At 50.0% G+C, this 17,331-nt stretch overlaps 1 protein-coding gene across 5 annotated transcripts in view; it reads left to right on the top strand.

The window, feature by feature from the left end:
* Syne3 (spectrin repeat containing nuclear envelope family member 3) overlaps positions 1 to 4,631 on the top strand; it is an 83,323-nt gene extending 78,692 nt beyond the window's left edge. For 4 of the 5 annotated variants that reach the window (XM_076551324.1, XM_076551323.1, XM_076551325.1 and 1 more), the window contains exon 18: positions 2,062 to 4,412. In XM_076551324.1, the coding sequence (XP_076407439.1) occupies positions 2,062 to 2,271 (210 nt within the window). In that variant the 3' untranslated portion in view covers positions 2,272 to 4,412. Of the gene's footprint in view, positions 1 to 2,061 lie in introns of all 5 variants that reach the window. The other variant, XM_006997031.4, reaches the window with a different exon arrangement.
* Positions 4,632 to 17,331: the final 12,700 nt, after the last annotated feature.

Here is a 17,331-nt window from a genome sequence, read left to right as displayed (position 1 = left end):
CTGGGCACTGCTGAGTTATGACAGAGTTGTCACCAAGACCTTCAACACTGAGGTTTTGAGTCTGACTTCCGATATCTACATGGGTTGCTTTCCAGGCCTCCTGTCTCCGAGCCTCCCACTCCCATACCTCCCCTACGTCTTAGAGTCTCACCCTAGCCATGGAGCCTGTAACTCCCTGGTCAGTCAGGCTAGAGAGTGTATCGGGGGTCGTCTTCCTTGCCTCTTGCTATGATTGCACCCCCTGCAGAGGTTGTTCTGAATCCTACATCTGTGCCTGGTTCCTCTCTTTCTGTTATTTTCTCAATTACCCAAATAGGATGATGATACTCATTGTTGACAAAAGATAATGCTTTAACCTACAGCATCTCCTCCAGAGCCTTCTCTGACTCCTACATCTACCCTGGTTCCTCCTCTTTCTGCTGTTTCCCCAGTTACCCAAATGTAATGATGATATTCGACGCTGACACCCACACACCTGCCCCTGAATGTGTGCTAGCCTTCCTTGAGTGAGGACAAAGTCGCCCTTCCCTTGGCCATTGCATCTATTGTCTTCCACCGTGGAAGTCAACCAGTTGCAAAGACCAGTTCAGTGTACCTTGTCTCCTTTCCTACTCCATCAGCCTGGGAGTTTGAAAAAAAGGTGATTCTGTGGCCTGCCTAGCTCACACAGAGATCAAGTGAGCCTGGCCTGCACACAGATGAGACACACACAGGCTCCTCTGAGCCCTCAGTAGTGAGATCAGGGCTGCAAACCCATGCTTTTTGTACTCAGAATAGGGAAGAAGACATGTGGTCAAGGTAGGCAGGCTAGCTGGGAAATGTGTTCACCATGAGGACTCACACAGTTCTGTGCCTGGGCTCCCAAGGACAGACAAGGACAACAGTTACCGGTGTGGCCCAGGGCAGGCAGAGGGTTAAAGTTGGTGCTGAGGGAGCTACAGTGAGAGGCACGGGGCTGGGCTCTGCCAGGCTTCTCTTCACCTTGAGCTGTTGGAGCTGGTCTGGCTTTATGGTAGTGAATGAGGCCCCACCAGGCCTTAGGAAAGAACCCCAAGCCTCAGTTGCATTGATATGACTTCTATACTCAACATACTGGGTCAAAATGGGACCCATGTGGACAGCTGAGGCCCAGAGTGCTGCCTTGTGATTATCTTTAGTCATGGTTTCTTAGGAGAGACACCAGGTAGGGTGATGGCGAGAGCCTGGGCTTTGCAGTGTTGATGGAAGTTGAGCCTGTGTGTGATCTCAGGCTACTGACTCTCCTATAGCTTTAGTTTCTTCCTCTGTAAAATAGGCAGAGGACAACCAGCCTCCCAGAGCAGTTAGGAACATTCAGGAAGCTCATGGTCTAGGGGAAGAGTTGAGCAGGAGGCCTCGGGTACAGTGTGTGTACACATGTGTACACACGTGACAAATGGAGCCCAGATGTTCGGGGTGTAATATTGGGATAGTGAAAATCTTCACAGATGGTGGGCATGAGTCTCTGTGGTCAACTCCTGGGAACTGAGGGATAGGCGGATGGCCAGAGCAAAGAGGATGAAGGATGGGAGTTTCGCCTCCTGTGGAGCCCTTTCTCTATTGGATAGCTTTGAGTAGGACACAGGTAATAATACTCTGTAGAGAAACTGAGGCACAGAAAGGCTCTTGGAACTGAGATGAGCTAGGATTGTCAATTTCCTCGTTAGCTTCTTAAAAAGCCTTTGTTAGAAGTGTGTGTGTGTGTGTGTGTGTGTGTGTGTGTGTGTGTGTGTGTGTGTGTGTGTGTGTGTGTGTGGTCGTTTTCTCCTTTTTATTCGGTCCAGGATCCCAGCCTATGAGATGGTGTGGCCCACAGTTAGGGCAGGTCTCCCCACCTCTACCCAATGGAGAACTCCCTTATAGACATGCTCAGAGATTTGTTTCCATAGCGATTCTCGATTGACAGCCAAGACCAACCATCGCACCCCTCCCCGCGGTGGACAGACCGCGCCTGTGGTCACGCAATTTATCCAGCATGCCCTCCTGCCCCACTGGCCCCTGAACCTCGTAGTCGCTCACGGTCTGTCTTGTGTTGGTCCGCAGAGTCGACAGCAGAGGCGGTGGTGGAATCCCTGCTCACTCCTGCGGAAAGCGTGCCGCGTGGCGCTGCCGTTGCAGCTGCTGCTCCTGCTCTTTCTTCTGCTGCTCTTCCTGCTGCCGGCCGGTGAGGAGGAGCGCAGCTGCGCCCTGGCCAACAACTTCGCCCGCTCCTTCGCTCTCATGCTTCGTTACAACGGCCCCCCGCCCACCTAGCCCACTGGGGCCTACAGGTGACTTTCTGCAGACCCGCTGAGGCTGGCTGCTGGGGGAAGCTGGACGGACCAGACACCCAGAAGAGCCTCTGTCTAGATGCTGCATCTGTTCCCAGAACAAACTTGCTTTTTCTACGATGTCATTTCTGTCTATTTATACTAAATGTGTACTATGTGTGGTTAGGGAATAATGTACAGATTTTTTTTTATACGCAGTATATGTATATGCTCAGTGTGGATAACTTTAGATACGATGTCTCTTTGTGCCTACAGAAGTCCCTAGCAGTGTGTTTTCCTAATGGGATTTGTGACACTCGTGCCTTAGCATTCTGTCATCCCTGGAAGACAGGAGAAATCACATGTTACTGTTATGACAACCTGTACCCAGGAATCCAGATACAAAAGTCTCCGAGCTGTGAACGCAACTGAACAGAATCAGAGCCCTGGAGCTCTTGGGCATGTGGCTAGTTTTAAAGCCACAAGGACTTGGGCTGTAGGCTAGATAAAGGAAGCGGTGATGGCCAAGAGCGGTGAGGCCAGACAAGTGACAGAGGGGTCCCCAGAGAGGAGCAGAAGAACTTAGAGAACTGACCAAGTTCCACAGAGTGATGGCACTTAGCCCGCCCCACCCCCACGGGGCAGCCACTGACAGCACAGACCAGCGAGACACGTCTGTGACCATGAGCGTGACCCTGTGTCTTGATGAAGTGGCTGGGGTTTTGTTTGTGTGTTTTCTCCGGGAGAAAGAAAAAGGAAGATGAACTTGACTTTTTATTCTTATGCGCAAGGGTGAAGCCCATTGCCAGTGGCCTGGTCCAGTCCCAGGAGGCCTGTGCCATCATTGTGGTTGGGCATTCCCCGGGCTAGGGTGTGAATTGAGGGCAGAGTGGAAACACAGGCCCACGCTAGGCAGAGAGGAAGAGATTCGGTCCATCTGAAGGGGTCTCCCTTCCCTTCCAAGAAGGAACTGTGCAGGCTGGTGGGACCACAGAGCTGGACAGGTCCTACCTCCTTCCCCTGCCAGGGCTCATAATCTAGCCCCAGGCAGGAATAAACAGGTGGGCTCCAGGTATGTGTGGCAGAGGCCTCTGGGGTGACTCCAGGCTGTGCCCAAGGCTGGAAATATGACCAGGGAATTCCGGGATGATTCCTAAGTGGGTTAAAACTGAATCAGGTTTACCCTAAACTGACACTTTTTTTTTTTCTTTTAGAAAACACTTAATGCCCCCTTTTTACAGATGGAATTTGTTTGGTAGGTGGGGCGGTGCCCTCAGGCATTAGCATCAGATACACAACCACAGTGTTAAAGACCCAGAGAGGCACTTTAAACATAACGAATATTGAGGCCCTAAGAGGGACTCCAAGGTTACCACCCTATGCACACAGACCAAGTCCCTCCCAAGCTGGCATCAGGCTACACCACGTACAGCCTTCATCTTAGCACAGAACCTAGGAAAGGCAAGCAGGACGGCAGCGCCTTGGGCTTGTTACTTGGTCTGTGACCTCAGCCATAAGGCCTCCCCTGCACACTGCCATTTTGCTGGGAAATCAGGGGCTGGTGAACCCTGACCTCAGACCCAGGGAGCCGAATCCTGATGCTCACTAAGATCATTGGTCCACCCCTCGGTCAGAACTGTGGCAAAGGACATCAGCACTTCCTTTTCCGCTTTCCCATCTCACAGGTAAGAAACTTGAGGCCCAGAGAAGGGAAGTCACTTACCCACAGCCACACAGCAAGAACCTATAAAGCCAGAAATGGGCTGGTCACCACCGTCCTCAGGTGATATCGTGTTCGTTATATAGCATAGCCTCCCCACATCTCCCTTCCCAGGGCAAGGACGTGGCTCAGAGATAGCACACTTGCCCAACAGGTGTGAGTCCTGGGTTCCATGCCCAGAACTTAAGAGAGAAAAAGAAAAGGCAGAAAAGAGAGCTGTTTACTATGAATGTAGTTGTGTCTTGTCGTAAATGGCTGGGGAGGGTGTAACTGCAATACGCGGGTGGTGGGGTGGTGGGAACATATCTCTGTTTTTTAACTATGACAATGACACTGTGGATTGCTTGTTTGCATAACTTTTTTAACAGAGGGGGACTGATATTTTTATTTCTTTCATATGAATATAGCTGGAATATGACATACTAGCCATTTCTGGGTGCTTTTCCGATGTAACTTCTTTTGCTTAAAGTGCGTATAGACCCCTGCTACTGTGATGTCGCCTCCTAGCCAATTACCATAGAGTTGGAAGGTGTCCCTGGAGAGAAGTGTTGGAGCTTAAAAAGCTTAAAAAGTCTTTGTTAGAAGTGTGTGTGTGCGTGTGTGTGTGTGTGTGTGTGTGTGTGTGTGTGTGTGTGTGTGTGTGTGTGTGTAAGGATCCAAGCAGGTACTATCAATGCTGTTGGTCCCCTACCCTGTGTCGCTTTCTGCTCCTTTGGCCCCATCTGTTCTCTGAGTGCAGAATGCAGGAGCAGAGACTGTTTATACTGTAGTTGGACTAAGTGGAGTTAGGGGTCAGGACAATGGGTGAGCTAGGAAGTCCTGGAGGTGCTGGCAGGAAGGGCCGAGGCGCTGCTCACTAGGCTGTGCTGGTTTGGAAAAAAATGCCTCCCAAACGGAGTGGCACTATTAGGAGCTGTGGCCTTGTTGGGGCAAGTGTGTCGCTGTGGGGAAGGGCTTTGAGGTCTCTTTTGCTCAAGCTTCTCTCAATGTGTGACACTCAGTCAACTTCCTGCTGCCTTCTGGTGGAGATGTAGGCATCACCACACCTGCCTGCATGCCACCCTGCTCCCTGCCATGATGATAATGGATTGACCTCTGAAACTGTAAGCCATCACCCCAATTACATGTTTTCTGTGTAAGAGTTGCTGTGGTCGTGGTGTCTCTTCACAGCAATCGAATCCCTAACTAAGACACAGACGATGCCTTTCCGTGGGGAACCGGCACTGAAGGGCTGGCATTCCCATACTGCCCACCCCGATTCAAGCCTGATAGCTCTTCATCCCTAAGCGTGAGGTGAGAAACAGAGGCTTTTCAAGATATAAAGCCACTTGCCCACATCCAGGTGAGACTGGAATCCAGGGTTATTGGACCCTGGAGCCCATACTGGGGAGAAAGGACTTTGGGCTGGGGCCACTAAGCTGCAGTCTCTGTGGCCTCTGGGAATGGTGTCCCTGAGTGGCAGCTCTCTGCTCTCAGCTCCATTGGGGTGGGGTTAACGAGACTCGGCTTCCTGTGGCTCTCTGAGGAATCCCCTCAGCAGGCACATCCCTGCAGGTCATTGGCCATCAGCCTCATGTCGCTCCAAGAGGCAGGACTTGCCCCACACCCTGGAGCTGAGGCCTCCTCTGCCCCTGTGAAGTCCCCCATCATTGACTTTGCTCATCCCTCAGTTTCCTGTGGGACCAGAGTCCTAAGATACTTTAGAGGAAGGGAACTGGGGTTCCTCTGCCGCTGGGACGAGGGGAATGACAAGCCCCTCATGAGCTACTGCTAGGAGGCCGGGTGCCAAGGGTGTGGGCCACCCTGCGTGGATGCCCAGGCTGCCTGACAGCGAGAGAGCCCTTCTTGTTCCATGCAATGTGAAGTCAGGATAGGCCAGATCAACAAGCTCTGTGGAGGGGTTGAGAATCTGAGGCGAGCTGATCTGGCTGGGGTAATCAGATGGGAGACAGAGACAGAGGCCAGTCAGGGACCACAGAGGTGGAGGGCCACTAATGCACACTAAGTAGCCGTGAGGCCACACTTTATGATGCATGTGTTTACCGCTGTGAGACAGGAGACAGCAAGAAAGGGAGATAGGAAGTAGGGAGTAGGAGGGAGAGAAGGAAGGAGAGAGAAAGAGGAAGGAAGGGGGAGGGAAAGGAGAGAGAAGATGAATAGACGGATGGATGGATGGATGGACGGATGGACGGATGAATGGACAAATAAAGTATCCTGTCCCCTCTTCATTCTAACCCACATATTAAGCCCTTAGAGTCCCTTCTTGGGGCCATACATATTGGAACATTAGGGTAAATGAAGTCTAGGCCCTGCCCTCCGGATCTAGACCAGGAAGGGTCTGTTCTGTTTAAGATGCTGAATCCAGACCAGGGCCTTGGCCCTTGACTTTGCTCCTCTGCCTCCCACGGGTGCTGCTCAACCTACCAGGAGCTGGAGGGCCACGGAGGAGACACAGGGGGACCTGGGGATAAGTAGGAGGGTGTCTCACGGCTCCTGCAAATTAAATGTGGCTGTGACTATGAGGACAGAGGAGATGTACTAGGGAGGCCAGATGAGGGACAGAAGAAAGGGCCTGGGCATAGCAGAAGGGAAAGGAAGCTCACTGGCTGCGCCTCTAGAGGCCCCAAGGTAGATCCTTGAGGTCTGAGCACCAAGGCTTGGCAGGGGGCCCAAGGCTGTCTCTGGCTGTGGACATCTAAGTTTTTAGACACAACCCAGGAGGGGTCATACCCTACTTCCCTGTCTCAGAGAGATCTGCCTACAGCAGAGGTTCCTCTGTTCCCTCACCCTAGTCTTGTACTCTTTCCAGGTCAGCATAGAAAAGAGAAGTGGGCCATTCCCCCCCTTAATGTACCCGTGGCAGACATGAGTAGTTGATCATTGAGCCTTTCTCTCTCTCCAGCCTGAATGGACTTCCTGGTCCTCAAACTACTTAAGTGTTACTGCTAATCTGTCCTGTGGGGAAAGCACCTGCTTGTCATCCTCATCCTTATTCCTAGCCCCCTCAGAAGACAATATTCTTGCCTGCTTCTCCCCCCCCCCAACCCCCACATTAACTTTAGAACATCCCAGTAAAAATCAGTTTTTTTTAGCAAGGAAGAATGGATCAGGCTGGTGTCTAGGTGTATCGGCCACTATTGGAACCAAAATCCCAGGCTCATTCTGAGCTCCACCTCTGGGTCTCATGCTCTGTTGGCAGAACTTGGAGGCATGGCCCTTAGAAGTTCCAGGAATGGCCTCTGTGCTGCCTGCCAGCCCCTGCTAGTTGTCAGGAGTCCCCGAGCCCTTCAATCTGCTCTTGGAACACCCGTCCTGCAGAGCCTGGGCTGAACCTGCCACCCTGCTCTGTGTTCAAATCTCCAGGAAGAGCACAGTATTTCAGTCATTCTTGGCTCCACTGAGCTCCTGAGAGCAAATCCTGGAAAGGGGAAAAGGGCTGCAGCTTTTCCAGACTAGCGCTAACCTTCTAGCAGGTCACTGAGGCCCACCATCACCAACAGACAGAGCCCAGGCGCCTCTCCAGCACAGAGCTGCCATTGAAGGAATGAAGATCAGCCGACATTTCCCCCTCAACCCCAAGGCACGAGCGGATGGCTTTCTGTTTATTGACTTAAGAGCAAGTGGGGAGTTGTTCTAAGAAACAACTGAGGAGCAAAAACCTGGGGTCTCCTAGCACAAGCCATACAGGCAGCCCACATGGCTCAGCATCCTCCAGGCACCTGCTTGCCTTTGGTTCCCATGGTAACATCACAGGTGCCCACAGGATGGTACCCAGCCATCCCTGAACACAGGAGACAGCAGAGGCAGAAGAGTTCGGCTTCCCAAGAGATCCCAGGCTTCCTTTCAAGTCCTTCGGTCCCTGCTCAGTGCTGTTGTGCTAATTCTCCAGCCAGGCCACCTGTGCTCCTGGTGACACTGGGCAGATGAGGGACAGAGCCTGTAGCCTCTCTTTTAGTTCTAAGGGAAGAGAACGAAAGAGACCCACAAGGAAGGGCCCGCAATACAGCCCAGCTCCCGAGAACCTGGGCAATGGAGTCACGAGCTTATGTTTAGGTGCTGAACCCAGAGCGCAGACGGGGTTAGCAAACTGCCTAGAGACAGCCAGCCAGGGAGTAAGTGAGACATGTAGGATCTGAACCCAGGGGTGACTGGTCACAAGTTGGGTGTTTTTCTGACACCGTGTGGAACTTGCCTTCGTCTTCCGTTGCTTTTCTTTCCCTTGTGGACCACAGGCCACTGGTACTCCCGCACCTGGGTAGCCCTTTGGAAGATGCCGTTCCTGTGCAGGAGTGGCAGAGTTCCTCTCCTGTGTCTACTCTACTAGCAAACTCTTTGACTCCCATTGCCAGGGGCAGTTGGGAGCACCAGGGTAGGGTGCCAGGGGCAGGGCTGGAAACAGACTCGGGCCACCGCTGTCAGGGGCAGATGCAGGACAGAGGTTGCTGTGAGAGATCACTGTGCATGGTGCCAAATTCTTCTAGAAGAGCGTAGATGCAGGGGTCAGGCAAGTTCTTGGAGCCCCTGGGATAAAGAGGTGGGCAGAGAAGGCGAGTGCATGTCTGTATGCGTGCGTGTTCGTGTATATGTGTGTTGCATCAGTGTGCTTTGGTGTCCAGAGCAATCGAATTCATTGTTTAAAGTGTTCACTTGTGTAAGCAGTACAGAGGGACCATCTCCTCTTGTCACAAGTCTCTGTGATTATAAGACATGAATTTTTGATAAGTTCGGCTTTCTGGGAAGGCCAGTGGAACTGGAGCCAAATGACGGTCTTGGAACGTGTGTGTGTGTGTGTGTGTGTGTGTGTGTGTGTGTGTGTGTGTGTGTGTGTTATCTCGGTTCATATCAAGTCCAGAGCTGACTGGGGGCCCTCAGCGCCTCTCAGTCCTGTGGGAAGGGCCATGTAAGTCCTCCGGTCCCTAATGAGTGCTGTGGTGAAGTCTCGTGGAGTTCCCTGCCGCTTGTCCATTTTGGTGGCAGCAGTATTCTGAAAGATGAGTTCATGTTTTCATTGTTGTTTTATGTTTTTTTTAAATGTATCTGCTCTATGTCTGGAAATAAAAGGCTCTATTTTGGTTTATGAGATACTGTGTGGTTACCAGTCCTTCTTCTGAAGTTGGGAGTTGTCTGGGGAAGGTGTGAGATGGAAGATGCAACAGGATTCTGGCTAACTTACTTTGACGTTGTTTTTAGGCAGGATTATCGCTGGCCATTGGGCTCCAGGCAGGGTATTTCAAGGCTATCTCAAAGAACTGAAAACAAGGCTCACGCAGATCTGCAGAAGTAGCAAGGTCACATTATTCGAAGCAAAGCGATGGTTCCGGTTAGAGACGTGCTCGAGATTGACAGGGGTCTGATCACTGTTTGGGGCCTCCTTTCTGAGGTCTGAGGGAAAGAAGGGCTGTTTATTAAGGGGTGTGGTTTGGGTGGCTCTCTAAAAAAAGATCATATATTCCTTTTTCCTATTGTATGTGTCCCGCCCTATGATGCATCTGCTTTTAATCACATGCACACCCAATTCTGCATATGCCTACGATGATCAATAGGGAACTCTCGCTAAAAGGTTAGTAGAAGATGTAGTTTTGCCTTACTACATGTGGTGGTTTGAATGAGATTGGCCCTCATAGGTTCACTGAATGCTTAGTCCCTTGTTAGTGCAACTATTTGGGAAGGATTAGAAGGTGTGGCCTTGTTGGAGTAGGTATGGCCATGTTGTAGGAAGTGTGTCACTGGGGGTGAGCTTTGAAGTTTCAAAAGATCATGTCAATCAAGCCCCTCTCTAATTGCTGCCTGCGGATCAGGATGTTAAGCTCTCAGCTACGGCTCCAGTGACATGGCTGCTTCCCACCATGATGATAATGGACTAACCCTTTGAAACTGTAAGCAAGCCCCCAGTTAAATACTTTCTATTATAAGAGTTGTCTTGGCTCTGGTATCTCTTCACATCAATAGAACAGTAACTAAGACTCTACACACACCCAGAACTAGTTCAGGCCAGTTTGTCCCATCTATTCTTCATACCCAGAAACACTGAGAACACACTGGAATAGAACTGTCTAAATTTGACTGCTCTTAGGAGTGAGGAAACTTGTTCATAGTTGAGGATATGTGTAGCCTGGTGCAGGGATGGGGGTAGGGAGTTCTGAGGTTACTAGTGAACTGTTTGGAGAAGGGTGGGTGCACATGGTACTTACAGGTGATGGAGCTTGGCCTTTCAAGGGAGGTGTGCAAAAAAACAAAACCAAACACAGTCCCAGAGTGCTAATCTATCCTAGACTTGCCTGCCTCAAGATGAGTCCTCATTTGCGCAGAGGTGGAGCCCACGGCCACTGTAACACACAAGCCAGAATGAGCATCATCCCTGGGAGTATCTGTCTGAATATCCTCCAGACACCCCATCACTGTCCCCAGGGATAGGTGGGTAGCCTTGGAAACTTCCCAGACACACCCTGAGGAAGGAGACAGAGTCCCCAATGTGGGTACCAGCAAGGAGAACTGGGCCTTGAGACCAATCCCAGCAGGCCTGTGAGTCAAGAGCCTCTCTGTTCTTGGGTTTGAAGAGCAGCCTTCTCCATCACAGTGCTTTGTAAACTACAAGCGAGAAACAGGAACGATAAAACGGTGTGGCTCTTGCAGTATGAGCCACATGGGGACCTGGCACACGTGTGTGTGTGTGTGTGTGTGTGTGTGTGTGTGTGTGTGTGTGTGTATACACATGTATGTACTGTACGTGTGCGGGATGCTCCTTGGCAAATGCTCTAAATCGTTCTGAGATGCAGTCCAGTTCACGTGGCCCGCGTGTTTCCTAGACAAGGAATGCCACCCTGCTTGTAGTGAGGTCTGAGAAGCCAGCCAGTGACCCAGGACTCGCCGCAGGTTAACAGACACTCCTGAAGACTCCCTGTTGCGAGTAGGACAAGGAGGCCACACCTGGGACAAGGAATTTACACCTGAAGGAAAGTGGCCCACCCAGGCCATGGGGTTTAAAGTGTTAGATAACACAAATACCCTCTGAGGGATTCTGGTGGGTCTTATGGCTGGAATAAGGAGGCGGCTCCCCTTCTAACTGTCATCAACAACAACAGTGATAAGGAAGTGTGTTCTAAGAACGTTGCCCCTCGGGGTCCTCCACTCTCGGTTTGTATGTGGGGTTGTTATGGTGTTCTGTTAGGTAGCTTCCCCTGTAGAGGCATCCATGGGACAAGAACCTCGGTGTGAAAACAGTTTCGGTAAGAAATCTGGACCCAGTCTCTCTCCTTCCCATTTAGCACCTTTTGGGCACTCCACTCCTGTAAAAGTAACATTAAACACACACATGCTTTCTAAATCTGCCTGGAGTGCTCGTGTGCCTGGCTGGGTGATTCATTCATTTTTATGACTGTGACTTTTTTTTTTCCTAAGTCAGGTGTGAAACGATTCCCTCTGATTTCATCCATGGCTTCCAATCCCGGCAGTGACATGTTCCAGTGGAGAGGTTCATCCTCTTCTTGGGGACCCTGGGCAAGAACATTATCCAGGTCCCTGAATGGGGCCTCTCTGTCATCGGTCCCTGCCAGTTCTGGCTGCCTTGGTGACTTCTTTACACTGCTTCCCTCAGTTAGGCATTCTGAGCAGAGATCCGACTTGCCAGGAGCTGCCATGGTTGGAAGGCATTGCAGCTGGTGTCTGGCTTGGGCCCCGCCTCACTCTGCTTTGGCCCATCCTGTGGCCTTCTGCTGCCAGTTTCTCTGAGAGGGCTCCTCCGCTGAAGAGTGGAAAGGGAAATTGCTCAAAATTGTTTTGAGCCACAGCGCGGCTCACGTTGCTTGTGCGTGTTTCTCGGCCTTGAGCATGTGCAAGTAATTGAAGCCCGAGGTGACAAGGTAACAAAAAGAATAAATTTTAAAAAAAAATCCAAGTGCAGCGTGTGTTCTGGATTGCATCCTGGAACAGCAAGGGGCCATTAGAAGGAAGCCAGTGAAATGCTGTCTGGAGTTCCCTTAACACGGCTGTGCCGGTGTTAATGTCTTTTTGATTTTGACAAATGCCCGTGGTATGTAAGGGGTCAGTGGAGGCTGGGTGAAGGTGGTGGGAATTCTGTGCTGTTTTTGCAGGCTTTCAAACCACTCCAAAATTAAAATTTTATGTTTTAAAAATAGTCTTTACGGGCTCTCTTTTGCTCTTAATTTTCTTTCTTCGGAATGGCGAATCCGACAGGTTTGGATCAGCCTGGTGAGCACGTGGCTCGAATAATTGCATCTACCAGGTAATTGGTCTCAGTCTCCCCGACTATTCCCTTGGAGGGATGCAGTTATGAGGACTGGATGAGATTTGATTTGAACATGCCCAGTACTTGGTAAACAAGAACAGGGGACCATTTGCTCAGGGCTGGCCCCATCGCCTTCTCAATCCTGCCCAGTGGGTTTGAAGCAAGGAATCCTGTCTGTCATCTGCACTTGGCATTCTCCATCATGCTTAGGTTGGCATTAAAGCCCTGTAACTACATTAGGACTCCCAAGTGTCCCGGGGATACTAATTGAGGGAAGATTCTAGAATAAATCAGTTTAGTTGCAGATAACAGAGTCCAGTCTAACTGGTTTAGGGAGAAAAGGTTTATCATGGGTGGGTAGGTGGCTCACATAACTATCGCAGGAGTAGAGCAGATGCTAAGATTCTGGGAACAGTGCTCCTACCCCATACCCTCCCCAGATCTGTATCTGTGCTGGCCCTCCTGATGACGCCATCAGGAGTGGTTATTGAACCATGACAGCTGCCAGTGGAAGGGTCTCCTGGTCTCCACTGCCACGCTTAACAGTGCCTTGATGGCCCTCAGCAGGCTGTCTCCTCCTATCCTCCCCTTCCTTGCAGAGAATCTGAGCTGGAAAAGCCCCATAGTATCCGGAGCTTTCAGACAAAGGACAAAGCAAAGGGCAGCCCCACTTTGCCCTTCCTGCACCACCGAAGAGCACAGAAGAGGTCAAGGGCAATGATCCAGCAAGTCCACAGCACCTCCCTGGGCTACACCTCTGGGTACTCAATATCCCTGCACCCCCCTGTTTCCACAGGACCTCTTTCAAACAAAACCAGCAACAGGACAAGCCTCCCTAATGCACCCCCTTCCTACCGGAATGGCAGCTCACTAAATGGTCTCCTTGGCAATGTATTCATTTCCTGATTTGCTAATTTCCATCTGAGCTTGATGTCCTGAAGCCTGTGTGCTAAACCATGAGACTGACTGCCACCACCCTTACCGCCATGCCTCTTTGTTCATGAGCAAGTATGGGGGAGGCTGGAGGTAGAGGGGGACTGGTGTGCACAGGGTGAACTCTCTTGTTCACCTATCAAGAGCCTTCCAACACGGGTAACTGTTGAGAACATTCCTAGAGGGCTCACAAGCTTCCAGGGGTGCGGTGGGAAGGGTGGCTCTGGTGGGGTGCATGCTTAATTATGGGGGAGATGCTAGATTCGACCCCAAGCACTGCAACAAATAATAAGAAACTATGAGCTTCTATTGTATTCAGGAATGAATAAGAAGAATGAGGAGGAGGAGGAAGAGGAAGAAGAGGAGAAGGAGGAGGAGGGAGAGGAGGAGTGGTGGAGGAGAAGGAGGAGGAGAAGAGGAGGAAGAGGAGGAGGAGAGGAGGAAGAGGAGGAGGAGGGGAGGAGGAGCAGCAGGAGGAGACAAGACTCATAGCAGTGGCAGTCTTCCTTAAACCCCTGCTCTACATCACTGTGGGTCACATGGTGAGAACGAGGTACCAGGTTGTATCAGAAAACTCTGCAACCAAACCCATGGCCAAACTTCATACCAGGGTAGGAAGAAAAACCACAGCAGGCACACATGCACATTGATTAAGATATATATATGGGCACCATAGACAATGACACACTCACAACTACTCACACCTGCATGCATTCACACAGACTACACGTGTATCCACACACTTTACAGAGACACACATAGACACACACATGCACACACCCCAGATCCCATAGACAATATGCACATATATATCATACACCTATCACATCGCACAAACACAAGCTCTTCAAGGATGCAAACCTGAATATACTATACACAAGCATACACCGTGGATATACACTCACGCTTACACCCATATCTGCAAGCATGGACATCCTCTCACTGCACAAATGCACATGTACAATACACATAATGCCTTCATACCATATAATATACTACTGAATTACCTACAGTTATAGACTGGAACTCAACACACACAATCGTCATGTATATAAACCACACATAGACACATACCCACACATGCCTACAGGCAGGCACAGATGTGTGCATATAACTCAGTTAGTCACTGTACTTGAGAGCATCACAGGGCTCTGGGCACACACCCTTGGGAGATCCTGCTTCAGTGCTGCGTCTGATTAAGTCATTATTTCCGAAGCCAGAAAGTGAAGCTGGAGTCATTGTTCTGTTCCAGGCATTGCGATAATTTAATGATCACTCGGAGCCGTGGGAGAGGAGCTAGGGGGCATTCTGCAGGAGTCAGAAGGTATTAGGGCTCTGTGCAGTTAGAGTCAGCCTCTCAACACCCACAGGCAGAGCTTTGGACTCCAGTGATATGCTGGGCTGTGAACAAAGAGGAGGCGTTTCATGAGTCGACAACCTCCTTGCTGTTAAATTTTTGCTGAAAGGCATGTTCTACCCCACGGAGGCCCCACAGGCCAAACAGAAAGCATCTCTCATTTTGACATGTCTTAAAATCTGAATATGTCCTGGAAATGGAGGCAGGAGAGATGGAGCCCTGCACTCTGTGGTAATCCGTGCCAGCCTTCATCAAATGATAAAGCAGCATCAACAGCTGAGAGATGCTCCCACCCAGAGCTGCATGGTGCTGTACCTGATTCAAGCCATGGCTGTCAAAGAGAGGAACACCAAGGACCAGGCATGATGGCTCATCCTCATAAGCCCAGCTCTTACCATGAGGATTGCTATGAATGCTAGGCTAGCCTGGGCTACAAAGTGAGGCACTGTCTCAACAAAGCAACAAACGGACGTCTGAAAGAAATAGAAATGCTGCCTCAAGGTCATGGGCTGAAGGGGTCTTTATAGCCAACTCCGCCTTCTAGTGACCTTGTGAGATCAAGAACCTGAAGAGAAAGCCAAGCCACTATTCATATCTCGCCCATCTGCAACCATAGACTGCCAGCTACCCAGGGAACGTCAAGACCTTAAGGGTGGTAAGCAGAGCCAGGGGATCTTGTACAGATGCTTCTACCCCCGAGGGCCCGATAGGTTACCTGGTGACTGCCCACAGCACAGGGTCCAGAAGGACTCTGAGGTTGTGTTCGAGGAAGGAGCTGAGGGCTATCTTGAAAATGGTGGGACCGGAGGGCGGTGGCACACGCCTTTAATCCCAGCACTCAGGATTCGAAGCTAGGCAGATCTCTGTGAGTTTGAGGCCAGCCTGGTCTACAGAGCAAGATCCAGGACAGGCTCCAAAACTACACAGAGAAACCTTGCCTCGAAAAAACAAAAAGAAAAAAAAAGAAGAAATGGTGGAGGGGTGTGCCTGCTCTTCTGGCCTTGATTTCTCTCTAGTGATGGCTTTACTCTAAGTGTGGATCTATAAACTCATGGGCTTATACACTCTAGGCAGAAAACACCAATGAGCAGGCCAGATTCAGTGGAAAACACCACCAGAGGGAGGTGGGGCCTGTCCAGTTGCTGCTGTGTGGAAGTGTGGAGTATCTGGGGCATGAGTCTGATGGTTTCCCAGTCATTCAAGATTTCAGAGTTCAATGTAAGAACCATTTTTTATAGTTACCATTATGTGTTTGTTTGTTTATTGTGTGAGTATGAGTGCGCATTACAAATGTACATGTAGAAGTCAGAGGTCAACTTGAGGAGTGAGCTCTCTCCTTCTACCTTGTTTCTGAGGTGGGGCCCTCGTGTCATTTCTCTCTCTCTCTCTCTCTCTCTCTCTCTCTCTCTCTCTCTCTCTCTCTCTCTCCATTTTTTCTTATCCTTCCCAGTTTTTTACATTCTTCTTTCATACATTATAACCTGACTGAAGTTTCCCCTCCCTCCACTCCCCCCAGCCCTCCCTCACTTCACCTTTCCCCCAGATCTACTCCCCATTTCCTGTAACAAAATAGCAGGCATCCCAGGAATATCAACTGAACATGGCATAACAAGTTACACTAAGATTAGGCACAAACCCTCATATCAAGGCTGGAAGAGGCAACCCAGTAGGAGGAAAAGGGTCCCAAGAGCAAGGGAAAGAGTCAGAGATACCCTCCACTCCCATTGTTAGGAGTCCCACAAGAACACCAAGTTACAACAACCATAATGTATATACAGAGGACCTAGCTCAGACCCATACGGGCTTTGTGATTGTTGCCTCAGTCTCTATGAGCCCCTGTGAGCCCTGCTTAGTTGATTCTGTAGGCCATGTTCTGGTGGTGTCCTTGACCCCTCTGGCTCCTACAATCTTTCCTCTCCCTCTTCCACAAGGTTCTTTGAGCTCTGTCCAATATTTAGCTGTGGTTCTCTCCATCTGCTCCCATTAGTTGCTGGATGAAACCTCTCTGATGATGATTGGACCAGCCTCCGATCTATGAATTATAGCAGAAAATCATTAGGAATCATTTCAATGACTTTGACTTTTTTTTTTTTTTTTTTTTTTTTGCCAGTCATGTTTGGTTATATCTAGGTCTTTGGGCTGTCCAGCCTCTGGTTCCTGGCCATCCAGGCAGTGTCAGGTGTAGGCTCCCTCTTGTGGCATGGGTCTCAAGTTGGACCAGTCATTGGTTGGCCATTCCCAAAAGTTCTGTGCCACTATCACCCCCAGCGCACCTTGCAGGCAGGACAAATTATAGGTCAAAGGTTTTGTGGCTGGGTTGGTGTTTAGGTCCCTCTACTGGAACCTTGCCTGGTTACAGAAGATGACGTGAGTGCATTGATGTAGGAGACAACTTCCTGAGCAGAACAGTGATAGCACAGGCACTAAGAACAATGATTGATAAATGGTACCTCATGAAACTGAAAAGCTTCTGCAAGACAAAGGACAACATCGTTAGGACAAGGCAGCAGCCTACAGAACAGGAAAAGATCTCCATCAACTCCACATTTGATAGAGCGCTAATATCCAAAATATATAAAGAACTCAAGAAACTAGACATCAACAAACAAAATAATCCAATTAAAAATGGGGTACAGATCTAAATAGAGAATTCTCAACAGAGGAATCTCAAATGGCTGAGAAACACTTAGGGAAATGTTCAACATCCTTAGTCATCAGGGAAAAGCAAATCAAAACAACTCTGAGATTCCGTCTTACACCTGTCAGAATGGCTAAGATCAAAGCCACAAGTGAAGTTCATGCTGACAAG

The sequence above is a fragment of the Peromyscus maniculatus genome, chromosome 14 (genome assembly GCF_049852395.1).
Source record: "Peromyscus maniculatus bairdii isolate BWxNUB_F1_BW_parent chromosome 14, HU_Pman_BW_mat_3.1, whole genome shotgun sequence".
Taxonomy (NCBI): Eukaryota; Metazoa; Chordata; class Mammalia; order Rodentia; family Cricetidae; genus Peromyscus; species Peromyscus maniculatus.
This window is presented reverse-complemented; position numbering and strand designations above follow the sequence as displayed.